A 13,519-nucleotide genomic window follows, 5' to 3' on the forward strand; every position below is an offset into this window, starting at 1 on the left:
TGCCCAATAGTGTGGGTTGATGCACTGGAATCATTAGGCTCTGTAATAGAGCCAGGAAAGGCATTTCAGTAGGAAGAAGCAATCAGGGAACAAAGTCTCTGGGGCTGTTCCTCTCCAGAATGCACCCATTGCAGCCGTGCAAAATGGTGGAGCATCTCTAGAAAATTCACCTGCTTGCCATAGCCTTTTCTAGGTCGCTTCTGTCACCCTAGTGATCCCCTCGTTGCACTTTCACTCTCTTAAACTCGAACCTGAAGCCCCTGAAACATGCGTCTCCTCTAACCTTCAAATGTGTCAACTTTTAAACCTCCAAAGACATCTTTAATCCACAACTTTTCCTAACTCTTGTGCAGCTTAGACCTTGGCTTCCTCTCTCAGACCATGATACCTTGGCCAGACATATCTAACCACTCTTCTAGTCCCACTCTTGTCTATCCTCAAAGGTAATATCTATACAGTATCCAAAAGCATTTAGTCAAAACAGAACCATAATCCTGGCCGCACCCTTCCCGTTGAGCAGAGAATGAAACTCTACCACAGTGTATCTGGTCCTTCAACAATAGCCTTGTCTTGGTCTATTCTTCATGCTTTTTTGCCCTCTCCTTGGTCAGCACTGTCTGGCCACACGAGTATGGACAATTTGGCAAGATGGCTTGTCCTTAATCATTGTTCATCTCTTAACTCTCCCCTTACCCCAAAGAGAAACCCACCCTAACCATTGATCCAATAAAATGACCCAACGTATCTTATTTCCACTATTCATCATTTCAGCCTTTGGTTTTCTTTTTCTTTTCTTTTTTTTTTGCACAATTTGAAATTAAGAATTCAAATAACAGAAATGTGAGTTTTATTATATTTGTTAATTGTCTATAGGAAATGCTATATGTGAGGAAATTCAGGATTAATTCATTTAAGTTTAGTATCTTGAACCTATTACCATTTTACTTCATATCCTAGAAAGACATAAAAATTGTATTATGAAACTGTCAGTTTAACATGGAAAATTATTTTCCTCCTCTATCTCTCTGTCTTTGTTTATCTTCTCATTGCTCCTCCCTCTCTCTCTCTCTCTCTCTCTCTCTCTCTCTCTCTCTCTCACACACACACACACACACACACACACACACACATTCCTGGGCTCTGTAATTTTAAAGTTATCTTTTGTTGTCATTCCTATGTGTACGCATGCTCATGTGTGGAGGTCAGTGAACAACTTGTGGGAGTGAGTTCTCTCCTCTAGCGCATCAAGCTCAGATCATTAGGCTTGGTGACGAGCACTTTAATTCAGTGCCACCTCAACAAGTTTCCGATGTTTTTCTTGTTAAAAAGGTCTGTTCTCAGGGGGCTGGATAAGTGACTTTAGTGCTTAAGAGCACTTGCTGCTTTTACAGAGGACCAGAATTCAGTTCTCAGCACCCACACTGGACTGCTCACAGCTTCCTGTAACTCCAGCTCCACGGGACCTGACACACTCTTCTGGCTTCTGTGGGCATCAGCACTCATGTGCACATACAGACAGACGGACAGACACACACACACGAATAAAAATAAAATAAATCTAAAGCCCAACTTACTAAGCATGCTACCATGAGTAAGAACAAGCACATTTGCTCCCTCTTCATAGCTGATGTACTGCAGGACGCTATGGATGTCTGAAACTGATTATGTTATAGAATTTCGTATCCTTTATGTTTTCTCATACACATGCCTACAATGAAGTTTAACTAATAACTTGGGTGCAGTAGAGATTAATGATGTAAATAGCAAATGTATTAAAATGAAGCAGGACAGTTGACACACTGTATGCTCGGGTCTTACGCTATCCCATTCTCTCTTAAAATGTCACATTGTTCTTGCCAGTTTTCACTCCTGTTCAAATTTGGTGGCATATGTGAATTGTCAACATTGCAACTTTTGCAGTTTGAGATTGTCTTGAAGTGAAAGAAAGGAGACTGGTCACAGGTGTTGACTCCTGTGACAGGAGGTCTGATGCTGAGACTAAGGCTCAGTATATGAAATGTGGATATGCTGGTTAAACATAGTTCCCATTGAAGGAAAGATTTCACTACATTCCTCAGAAGAAATGAAAACTTACAAGTTATTCATTTCTGAGATATTCTATTTCATATCTTTAAGCCATGCCTAACTATAGGTAATCAAAGTCAGAAAACTAAATCATGGAGATTTGTCTATTGTATCAAGTAGAGTTTCATAGAAGTTAAAACAGGATGGATGTCCTAGTTCTCACACATGAAATAAAAAGAACACATTCTGTCATCTTCTGTAGCAAGGCTTCAGGCCCTAGAACCTTTTCTAGGGGAAAAAGTAAGATACTGTGATCTAAGAGTGAAGAGAGTTGTATGAAGAAGCAAGCACACTATTTACATATTTACAATTAGTATATATTGTCACAAACATCTCTGAAGACATAGAGGATGAATTACCCAAGTACCTTGTACATTCAGCTTGATCTTGCCCAAGGCTGTACCAGCTGGGTTCTGAGCCACACACATGTAAGTGCCAGCATCCCCTCGAACAGCTCTGGAGATCTGTAAGCTGCCACTAGGAAGAACAGCAAGGCTCTTGCCTATACCACAGTCATAAAAGCAGAGTCAAAGTTTTATTTTCACTTGATAAGAAGGTAGACAAATTTCTGAATTACAAAGCACTACATATACCACAACAATCTTTACTGAAATCGTGGTAGGTACCTGAGGTAATGACGTTGATGCCTTCTTTTTGCCAAGTTATGAATGGAGTGGGTATTCCTGTTGCTTCACATGGTAGTATGATGGGGTTGTTTAGAATGACATCCAGTTCACTTGGTTGGGGTTGAATGACTGGAGGCTCTGCAAAATCCGATCAACAAAAGGATAGCATTGCTTATTATAAAGCAGAGCTGCCTGCTATAGTGATAAGTTTCAATGTGTCAAATCCACAACCCCAAACACCAGTGAGTTGGCTGTACAAGAGAAAAGCTTTGACTGGCCTTTTTATGGTTTTTAGATCTTTCTACATAGTAGCTGTAGTAGAAAACGCTGGTGGAAAAAAACTGATGTTGAAAGAGATCACAAAAACCAAAGAAGAAACATATTTTTTAGGTTGTTCTGTATAGATTTTTTAAGGAATAAAATATGACAATAAAAACACATATAAATAATTACTCCTCTCCCCCAAACCAGGCAACTTTTAGTGTGTGGTGTTGAAGAGCAAACCCCAGTTTTTGTACATACTAGAGAAGAATTCACCCATTAAGCCACCAGCAAGAGTTTAGTTAACAAACAGCCTTCCATACCTTGAACACGGAGGGTAACGTGCCGGTGTGCTGAGCCTGCTGTATTCCGAGCAACACAAGTATATCTTCCTGCGTGGTTTAATTGGGTAGCAGATATCTCAATTGCTCCTAATAGAAAAAGAAAGAGTTTTTATTTGTTTTCTTCTTGTTTGTTTGCTTCTGTGACATGGTCTTGCCACATAGCCCAGACTATCCTGAAACCTCGTATGTAGCCCAAGATGGTCTGGTGCTTACAACCTTCCTGTCTCCTACAGAAAAAGATTTACTGTAGAGTGTATCTTTGTTTTCCTAATTCAGTAAGTTACATGTTTCTCATTTTTTGACATTACTAACAAGTAATTAATTATAATTTCTCTATTGATACATACTTTACTTACCAGAAAGGGCATCAAATACACCATTTAATGAGGTTTTTTTTTTTGTTTTAATAGTTGGAGAGTTAGCTAATGATAACTGCAAGCTAATTTCAGAAAACCTACAAAAGACTAGTGTCTATTTGTGGTCACTCCCAGCTTCCAAACCCAGTCCTGGACCACATCCATCCACCTACTGCTTTTACAGGTTTCCCTTTTGTAAGTGCTTCATCAAGGTGGAATCACACACTCTGTTTTTTTTGTTGTTGTTGTTTTGCTTTTTGCTTTTGTTACTGCCTAACTTCACTGTAAACACGTTTTTGAGATTCATTTATTTTAGCATGTATAATACTGTGTCCCTTTTTTTACAGCCAAATAGATTTCCTGTTGTGGACAATAGCACTTTTGTGTATCTGTTCAGCAGCTGATGGGCATTTGAATTGCTTTCCCTTTCAGCTATTTTGGATGATTCAGTGAGCATCTCTAATGTGCAGGTGCAGACAGGATTTGATGCACCTTAGAGAGAGACCTCGGAAGGAGTCTTGACTTTATGGGAACTCTGCTTAACATCCCAAGACAATTCTATACTATTTTCTAGAACAGTACTTTATGGTTATACTGGTGTAATGACCTTTTCTTTTATGATAGAATTCTAACCAATCTGCTGATTTATATGAGATCACCATAATATTCTGCTTTAAAACCAAAGCTATGTGCTGAGAGTCAATGTCCTATTATTTCCCATTGATTAAAGAAACACATAAATTCTCTTAGAACAATATAGTTTATCATGAGGTTTTGGGGGACTCCTAACAGTGGAAGTGTTTTTGTCTGCTCTTAGGACCCATTTTCTCCTACTAGGTTGCCTCGTCCTGCCTTAAGGGTTTACCCCCTAATCTGCATTTTTAAATGCAGTGTTTGGTTGATATTCCAGGGAGGCCTGCTCCTTTCTGAGGGGAAATGGATGAGCAGTGGTTCTGTGGGTGAGGAGAGTTGAGGGAGGAGACTAGCAGGGAATGGAGGGAGACGAAGCTATGGTTAGAATAGATTGTATGACAGAAGACTAAATAAAAAGAGAAAAAGGAAAACACAAAACCAGAAAACACACACTCATGAAATCTCAGGATGAGTTGTTACTCAATCTGTCTCAAGTATGCCTGCCTAGTACAGGACCCATTTTCACTGAAAATCACATATATTTTCATTTAGTTAAATAATTTTTCTCAGTGCTATACATTGTACAAATATTGACTATTACCACTGTCAAAAGTAAATTTAGCATCCAACCTTTCTTGCCTAATTGTTCAAGCATTAAAAATGGGGGAGCAGTGGACCTGGGGGAGAAGGGAGGTGGTAGAGCTGGGAGGAGAGAAGGGAGGGGCTGCTGAGGAGGGGAACTGGGAGGAGTGCGGGGGAGGGGAAGCTGCAGTCAGGATTAGAAGAGAAGATAAACAAAAAGGAAAACTTAAAAGCTTACCTTAGTCACACAGTCTCAAGATAGTACAATTCTATCTTAGGCACTAAATGGCTTTTAAATAAACATTTTATTTTGTCAGTGGGAAAACTGTGACTCTCTGTAAGGAGGGACTTTGCTAAGTCTGTGGTTTATCATGTTTATGAGCATGCTTATTATATCAGATCAGGTTTGGGTAGTACATGTTATTTTGTTTCTAGACTCTTTTTCTTTCTTTCTTTTTTTTTTTTACCTGCTCCCCCTTCTTATCATAACTGTATTTCAGGAACCAAGGCTTTTTAAATTTTTCATCCTGTCATAACAAGTCTGGGCAGGGCTGCCCATTGCTAACTACTCCAGTCAGTCAGAGCGAAGTCACAGGACGGGGTCTTGTTACCCGAGGACAGAATCCGATAGCCGTCTCCTCTGGGAAGCAGTCTTATGCCATTTTTGGTCCAGTGAATTGAGGGAACTGGAACTCCAGAAGCAGAGCAGGTCATGACTGCTGGGGCCTGTCTGGTTACCAGGAAATCCATAGGCTCATCAGCTATAGTGGGAGGAACTGAAAGAGCAACAAGAGAAAACCAAGCATTTCCACTCCACCCCTCCACATTCCCAGAGTCACGTGTCCCTCTTCTCCCTGATGCTAGGGAATGAGGGCCAAGCAGGTATGGAGGGAGGCTGTCTGGGGAAAGGACAGCACTGTGTGTCCATCTATCTGCTTTCGAGCTCGTTCTACCTTGGACAGTGAGGTCCACTGCTCTCTTGTCCTCTCCAGCATCGCTCGTCACAGTGCACTCGTAACCGGCAGTGTCATCCACAGACGGGGAAATGATGACAAGTGAACCCGAGGAAAGGAGCCTAGAGGAGAGTCCGAACATGAGATTCCGTATGTTAGTTTCCACGCATTTTGCAGTTCGTATTGTGGTAAGGAGCTGAGACAAGCTGAGGGAAAGAGCTCTTCCTTCACGTCAGATGAGCGTCATCTATCTGATGCACAGTTTGCACATCAAAATGTAACTTTATGTGGTAAAGGATCTAAGCTTTATATCAACGGGAAATAGCTGCCTGGAAGAACTGCCTGAACACTGAATCTTACATTTTCTGAATACAGGCAGTGTCACCAACCTTTTTCTCCTAGTAGATGAAGTATATTGACGGCTACTATTTAATAGCATAGAATGTATTCCTGGCTCCATTAGAAATGCTTCTCATAAAGCATCTTGAAATTTATCAGTGACTCTGAGGGTGGATATTTGGTTACTTCTGTGCCATGTCAGTGAGTAGAGGTCTGTTTCACTGCCCCGGCCCCTGTGTTTTACACGCCTCTTTATTTGTCATGGCTCATGGCTAGTTTGGAGCTGTACCATGTGTATACATATCCACGCCGATATGTATATGACTGAGAGATCGTGATACAGTGAATAAGCTAGAAGAACAGTTGAAAATAATTCCTAGCATCTGCCTCAGGCTTTCGTATGCATACCTATGTGAAGTCCTGCTACACACCCACATGTACCCCCACACATGTAACTACATGTGTATGCATGTATACTGCATACTTGAAAATGAAAAAAGAAAAGAGACATGGGTTTGGTTTAACGGAAGTGTATTTGGCATGCCGTGTCCGCATTTTCCACAGCAAGTCTACTTTTAACCACTGAGTCCAACACCAAAGATTCAACAGTGAGAGAGACAGAGCTGGTAGATTTTCAGTGGAATCATTCCTGGTTTCATATTTCCCGGTGAGTAAGAATTGCCTCTTGTCAAAGTATCACTATGACTGCATTTGATGTTAGCACTCTGGCAGATAACTTGATGGGATAATGGGCTGTTAGCTGAACTGAGGTGAAGGGTTGTTAAGCCAGCAGAAATTCACAGTGACTCAAAGTTCAGCTTTCAAGACACAGACACTGCCAGACAGGAAGCTCTATCAGGGAAGCTGAAAGGGTGTAAGAACAGGAGAACCTGCTGTTTGTTTCTACCTACTCAAGTGGCCAAGTAGGTACATTATATGTCAAGGTGTTAAGTTTGAGTTTTTATTTTACAAAATAATGCTTGTACTGACTTCCACAGAATACTTTGTGTTTTATGCAAAAAGGTGTTTACAGTCATTGTCATTATGAACTTATAGAAGACACTAAACAAACTAGGTCAAACATGCCTTCGGACTGCAACAACAGCCATCATAGGGTTGTTGCATATAGAAAAGCTACATCTTTAATTTAAAAACAAAAATAGGTTGGAAATCAAATTCCATACTAAGGGAGTATTTTCTAGCAACTGGCTAATTCTTCATTCTTTATATATTTGATGCCCCTCTTGATGGGGTTAAAATGCAGGTTACTTTAAAAAACTGTTTCTAAATGTTAGGTGGGATTTTTTTTTTCCAGTGGAATTATCTTTACTTCATTATGCTAAGGGAAATTAGCCAGACACCAAAAAGGCTCGGCTTGTTCTCATTATATATTGAAGATAAAAAGTTGAGCTAACAGGAGTACGGAAGTGAATAGTCATTACCAAGTCTTGGGAATGATGGGGGAGGGGGCGCAACAATGGCATCAGGGAGGTGCATTTGCGTAGAGGACTGTCTGACTAACGACGCGAACATTTCAAAATAGCTGTTAGAAAGGATTTTTAATGTTCTTTTTGGGTGTTAATGTAAAGTTTATCTGTGTAGTCCTGGCTGTAACTCCTGCCTGCCTCTGCCTCCTGAGTGATGGGGTTAAATGTATGCGCCGCCACCACCTGACAGGTTTTCAATGTTTTAACACAAAGAAATATGCAAATATGGGATGTTAGATGAGCCAGTTATCCCGATCTGACCATTACACATCAAGATATTATACATGAAATACATTATTTTTCAAATGTATTGAGATATCACAGAGTATCAATAGCTATGTACAACTGTGTCCGTTAAAAAATTTTAAACTATTTAAAATAAGTGATTTATTCTTACCTGTATGAATTTTGATTTTGATCTACATTAAGAAGATGTCCATTTTTTCTCCAGGTGACTGATGGTTTGGGTATCCCAGTAGCTTCACAAGCCAATGTAGCTTGGACATTCACTGTTACTGTTACGTTGGTAGGACCCATGGCAATAGACGGAGGAACTAAAACAATCAAGGAGAAAATACACTCAGCAAATAGCACATTATTTTAAATACTCCTGATGAAATTTGTCATTAGTAGTTTGCCCTATAATTAAGGCACAGCAGAGTGTCACGAACTGTGCTATGGTGATATTATCCACAGGAAAGAGAAAGCATTGGCTTTGTCTGAAAGCATTGGCTTTGTCTTGTTCACAATGTAGTGGAATATGCTTAGTCTTTGGGGGGTCCAGGTTTTTATTAGCTCACTAGTTTCAGTTAAAAAAAAAAGTGACCCAAAGCCTGGATTATTTTTAAAAATGTATATTTACCATGGACTTGTAAATCTATTCGCCTACGGTCTGCTCCAGCCACATTGGTTGCCATACACAAATACCGTCCGGTATCTGTGACATGTGCTGACTGAATCTGAAGGAATCCATTCTCCAAAATGGAGTATCTGTAAGAAAGATCACAGCTAAGTTTTTCTGAATCAGCCCTTTTCAATTTTACACTGTGACTCAGGTAGACTTTAAAGACTTGGTAAAATCTCCTGTTAGTGGTTTTTTTCTGTTTCAGGTGAGACGTATTTAGGACACTACTGGAGGAGGGAAAGGGTGCATGCAGTGTGAAGATGCATAGCAGACAGCCTTATGACCCTGATGAATTAAATCATAAGAGTTATGTTTGAAAAATAGTAAATTTTGATTCTCATCTTAGGTCTTAGGATGAAAACACTGATTCTAAAAATAGTAAGGAGGAATAAGTAGTAAGAGGGGAGATGGGATAGGGGGTTTCTTGGGGGAGAAATGGGGAAAGGGGATGACATCTGAAATGTAAATAAATAAAATATAATTAAATTAAATTAAATTTAAAAAGACATAAATAATAAAAAACAGTAAGATCAAAACAATTCATTTGAAATGTAAATTAATAAAATGACTAATAAAAATCCCAATTCATTAGAAAAAAATAATTTGAAGATTTACATTTCAATTTCTCATTGCAGTACTTTCTCCCCCTTTTAGAACTGTTACCTTGCGTGGTTCTCAGCTAGCACAGTGCCATCCTTTCTCCATGTTATCCTTGGGGCTGGCATACCTTCAGCATGGCACTCCAGGGCAATTGACTTATTTAAGAGAGTGACTAGGCTCTGGGGACCACCACTGATGCTTGGAGGAACTGAACAAGAAACAAACACAACAGTCTAGTTACAATAAATACTTCAGCCCTCACTAAGAATCTGGAGAACTTTAAGTGAAGTCATTAGCTTTGTCTACACTAATCTACCTTAGGATAAATAGAATTAAAGTCCAACTCCTGAAGTCTCACTGAAGATATCTTGCATTTGAAAATAAAGAATAAATGAGGAGAAGAATTTTAAATCCCGGATACAGCATGGGAAATCTGGCCCTTGTGAGAGAGGCGTGAGTAAAATTCAGCTTGGGTCTGATGCAAATTAAAGTTGATATTTCTTATTTCTTTCTAGCCAAATAATGGTCAAAGAATGTTAATGCTGGAAGAGTTTCACTTTAAATAAAGAACAGAAAGTGGGCTGTTTTAATGAAAAACACATCTGTGGTTAATCATGTGAGTCTCAGAACAGGCATTTTATTAATCATAGAGTTCATATGGGAATACAAAGCCTGAACTTTAATTTTGGTATTAGAGATTATTAGTTGTGCGGGTCATCCAGTATGTTGTAAAATTTCTTGTGTTAAAATCCGAAGGGACTGCTATGGAGGGAAATCTACACGTTTTTCTGAATTTTGGCAAGTTTTGGCATCTAGATATGCATATTTAAGAAAATTGCAGTAGTATGGCATTGGTTAAGAACGTCGTAACCCTGTGCATATGTACAGTATGTTAGAAAGTCTCCACCAATAATAGCAAAATAAATGATGGGCTGTTTGTCATGTGTAGATGTAGTGTGATGGTTTCCCCTCAGCTGGATGAAGTAGATTATCTGGATCTACTAATAATCCTGTGTGTGCATGTGTTTGTATGCACGTGCACGCATGCATGTGTGCTGGGCATTTGTAGGGTGTGTATGTGTATCTGTGTAGACGTATGTGTTGCATTCCTGTGTGATGCTGTAATATATCTCCAGATCTACATTTTGGAGCTGAATTAATTTGCAATATATGTCTAACATAAGTCCTATGTGTTGCTTTTGCAAGTTAATAGTGTGACCACAAGGATTTACTCAGTAAGCTCCTGAACATTATCACCTCTTCGAATATTCTTAGTGAAAATTTTCAGATTGTGAAACAGTAATTTTTCTTACCATTTACAGTGAGGATAAATTCTCTCGTAGTCTTTCCTGCGACGTTGCTGGCCACACAGGTATAATTGGCTGTGTCTCCCAGGTCTGCATTGTTAATTTGCAAGTATCTGCCTCCAGACAGGATTCTTACTCGAGGTGTTGCCTGGATTCAAAAAGTAAAATCTGTCATCAAATTGTCAGCGAAATAAGATAAAGCATTATTATACTGATTTTAATGGTGTGTGTGTGTGTGTGTGTGTGTGTGTATAATATGCTCTATATGTATATGTGTGTGGGGTGCTTGTGGAGGCCAGAAGGGGGTGTTGGATCTCTGGAGCTTGAGTTATAGATGATTGTGACCACCCAGCATGGATGCTAGGAACTGAACTCAGGTTCTCTGAGAGAGTAGTCTCTGTGTCTTCTCTTCAGACCTCAAATACTATTTTATAAGAGCAAAAATAGCCAGAATGAACCGTAGGGTTGCCATGTGGCAAGGTTGGTTTACATAATTGCTAAAGCCTCTTTCATTGTCTCACTGACTTTGGTTAAGTCAGGGGTACAGTGCATCCGATGCCATCAAACAAGGAGAAACAAGACAGGCCAGATGGTTCAAATCAAGCCTTTATCAGTCCTCCTTAGGACATTTTCTGGAAAGCAGTCCCTAACAGATTTAGGATAACCAAAGCCTTCAGCTTCAGCTTTCATTTGCTGTAAATGGCTAGTAAGAATTCGAAGCTACTGCTCTGTCAGCAGGTAGGCACCACCCAACCACAGGAAGCTTTAGAGGAACTTTGGCTTTTCCTTAGAATTCTGGGCCCAGAAACCCATCAGTAGGGATATTACAGATGTGTGCAGGCCACTCCAGAGTCCAAATTCTAACCAGAAAAATTCAGTAATAGCTTTATCCTGGAGACGTGGTAGACCAGTTCCTTTGAGCCCTTGATGGGTTCTATCTCTTTAGTTAAAAGAGCTGAGAGTTTAATTAGGACTTCAGTCTACAGGCTTTAGGACATACAACCATGTGCCAGTTTCTTCAGGATCATAAGTCTATCTGTGTTTTGGCCCAAATGAACTACTAAGCAAAGGCTAGAAAGGGAAGGTAGTTTACTGAAGGCCCCTGTGCCTGCCTGTGCAGTTGGGAGTAACTAGCAACTGGAAATGATTGGCTTTTGACCACTAGCAATGGCTTCTCGACTGCTTTTGTCTCTTAAAAACAAATCTGCAGAGTCATGAGGAAGGTTTACCTGTAACTGCTCCCCATTTTTGAGCCACATGATCACAGGTGGAGGCACTGCATCGGATTTGCATTCCAATGTCACCTGTCTGTTCCTTAACACAGCGAAGTCCTGGGCTTCATCCATTCCAGCAATATTAGGAGGCACTGAGCATGAGAACACCGTATCAAGTGCATTTGATGAATGGGATATAAATGATCTATCAGTATTCAACAATGCTTAAGTCTACTGTACGATAAAAGAGGCATGGTCCTCAACAGTTTGCCATTTAATGTATGGTCCAGAGTATTAGCAAATTGGATCTTTATTATTTAGTACTTTCATTTTGACTAGATAATGAAATCTTTCCAACAAAGACATGAATAATACGACAGCCACATCATCATCACCATTTGACAGGTGATAGGAAATGGAGGCACAAAGATGTCCTTCCATCAGCATCCACACTGGATAATACTTTTCCCTGACTATTAAAACAATTACCAAATCATTAACTGCCCATCACACTATTAAGAACTATGTCCATTTTTTCTGATTAATACAGATATATTTCTCAGTAAATCATATTTTGAGTTACTTAGGTAGGCCTACATTTTGAGTAGGGATACCAGGGAAACTTCATGCCTGACAACCTGCATTGCCTGGCCAGTCAGGCTCTGAAAAACCCATTTAGTTCTCAATCCTCCCCATGAAGAATGATGTAGATGTACATACAAAAGTAATATTCAAAGGGGCCGAGTTAATTCAAACTTTCTAAAAAGTAAAAGGCAGTGATTTTCAAAATCTTTAAAAGAATATATGTGCACATTCATGCATGTATAAACAAGTAAGTGTAGCACAGTAAATTTTAAAAATAAAGGGAATTGCTAACATATTGTCAATATAGATTAAAAGGCAGAATATTCTAGTATGCCTAAATAATTCTAAATAGGGAGTAAGATACATGGCAACATGCAATCTTAAAAATAATGCTATAGAATATATTTGTTAACATAAGAATGTTCACTACATTATTAAGTAAGGCATAAAACAACTCAAGTTCTGTGTCTGAATTGTCACTTTTTTGATATTAAGGATCTTCTTGTTTCCCTAGTCAGTTGCAAACTCTAAGCTTAAGCAATCTTCCTGCCTCAACTTCCATGGAAGCTGGGACCACAGATATATGCTGCTATGCCACCTATGATCACAGTTTTTGCAATAGAATGTTCTCATGAGAAAACATTGTATCCTTGTGTGGAAAGACTAAGGATTGTCTTTATTATAATCATTATTGTAATTTATGTTCTGTTATTTCTAAATCATCCAATTTGAATTCTTTGTGTGAAAACAAGACAAATAGCTCAAAACGCCAATGAACTACATCCCAAAGAGCTCATACATTATTATTAACTCTAAGAATGAAATTTGTAAAATATGTATTTCTCAACTTATAAACATATGATATGTTGTGAAGTGTCAAGATCTCTAGTATAGTTTTTAGCTAGGATTGTGTGTGGATCAAACATAAATCACCAAATTTACCATGTACTCTCACTAAATATTCTTTATCATCATCCCCTGCAGGACTGGATGCCAGACAGGTGTATCGTCCTGTATCCTCCACCTACAAAACCCAAACAAACAAAATATGCAGTGTTAGCATGCTGGTGTTGGTGGTGAAGATAAAATTTCACCAGAACTAATAAGATTACCATATAAGGCAAAATAACACGAGGAAGTGCAGATGTAACAAACTTTGTCACTATGGTTAGTGTTTTAATATTGCACATTGGCCAACACCTCTGTTATGTATAAAACTATGTTTAAAGGAGTTTTAGAAAGG

General features: G+C 39.1%; 1 protein-coding gene across 1 annotated transcript in view; it reads right to left on the reverse strand.

Annotated features, from left to right (window-relative positions):
- The window catches only part of Hmcn1 (hemicentin 1), a 402,633-nt gene that overhangs the window by 61,544 nt on the left and 327,570 nt on the right, over positions 1–13,519 (reverse strand). Inside the window, exons 70-80 of the mRNA XM_028775780.1 lie at positions 13,219–13,300; positions 11,707–11,843; positions 10,484–10,625; positions 9,234–9,378; positions 8,529–8,656; positions 8,064–8,220; positions 5,841–5,962; positions 5,499–5,663; positions 3,296–3,403; positions 2,712–2,849; positions 2,453–2,587 (exon numbers count right to left, since the gene is read on the reverse strand). Of these exons, the coding sequence (XP_028631613.1) occupies positions 2,453–2,587; positions 2,712–2,849; positions 3,296–3,403; positions 5,499–5,663; positions 5,841–5,962; positions 8,064–8,220; positions 8,529–8,656; positions 9,234–9,378; positions 10,484–10,625; positions 11,707–11,843; positions 13,219–13,300 (1,459 nt within the window). The remainder of the gene's footprint in view (positions 1–2,452; positions 2,588–2,711; positions 2,850–3,295; positions 3,404–5,498; positions 5,664–5,840; positions 5,963–8,063; positions 8,221–8,528; positions 8,657–9,233; positions 9,379–10,483; positions 10,626–11,706; positions 11,844–13,218; positions 13,301–13,519) is intronic.

This window comes from Grammomys surdaster, unplaced genomic scaffold (assembly GCF_004785775.1).
Source record: "Grammomys surdaster isolate TR1022 unplaced genomic scaffold, NIH_TR_1.0 259, whole genome shotgun sequence".
NCBI lineage: Eukaryota > Metazoa > Chordata > Mammalia > Rodentia > Muridae > Grammomys > Grammomys surdaster.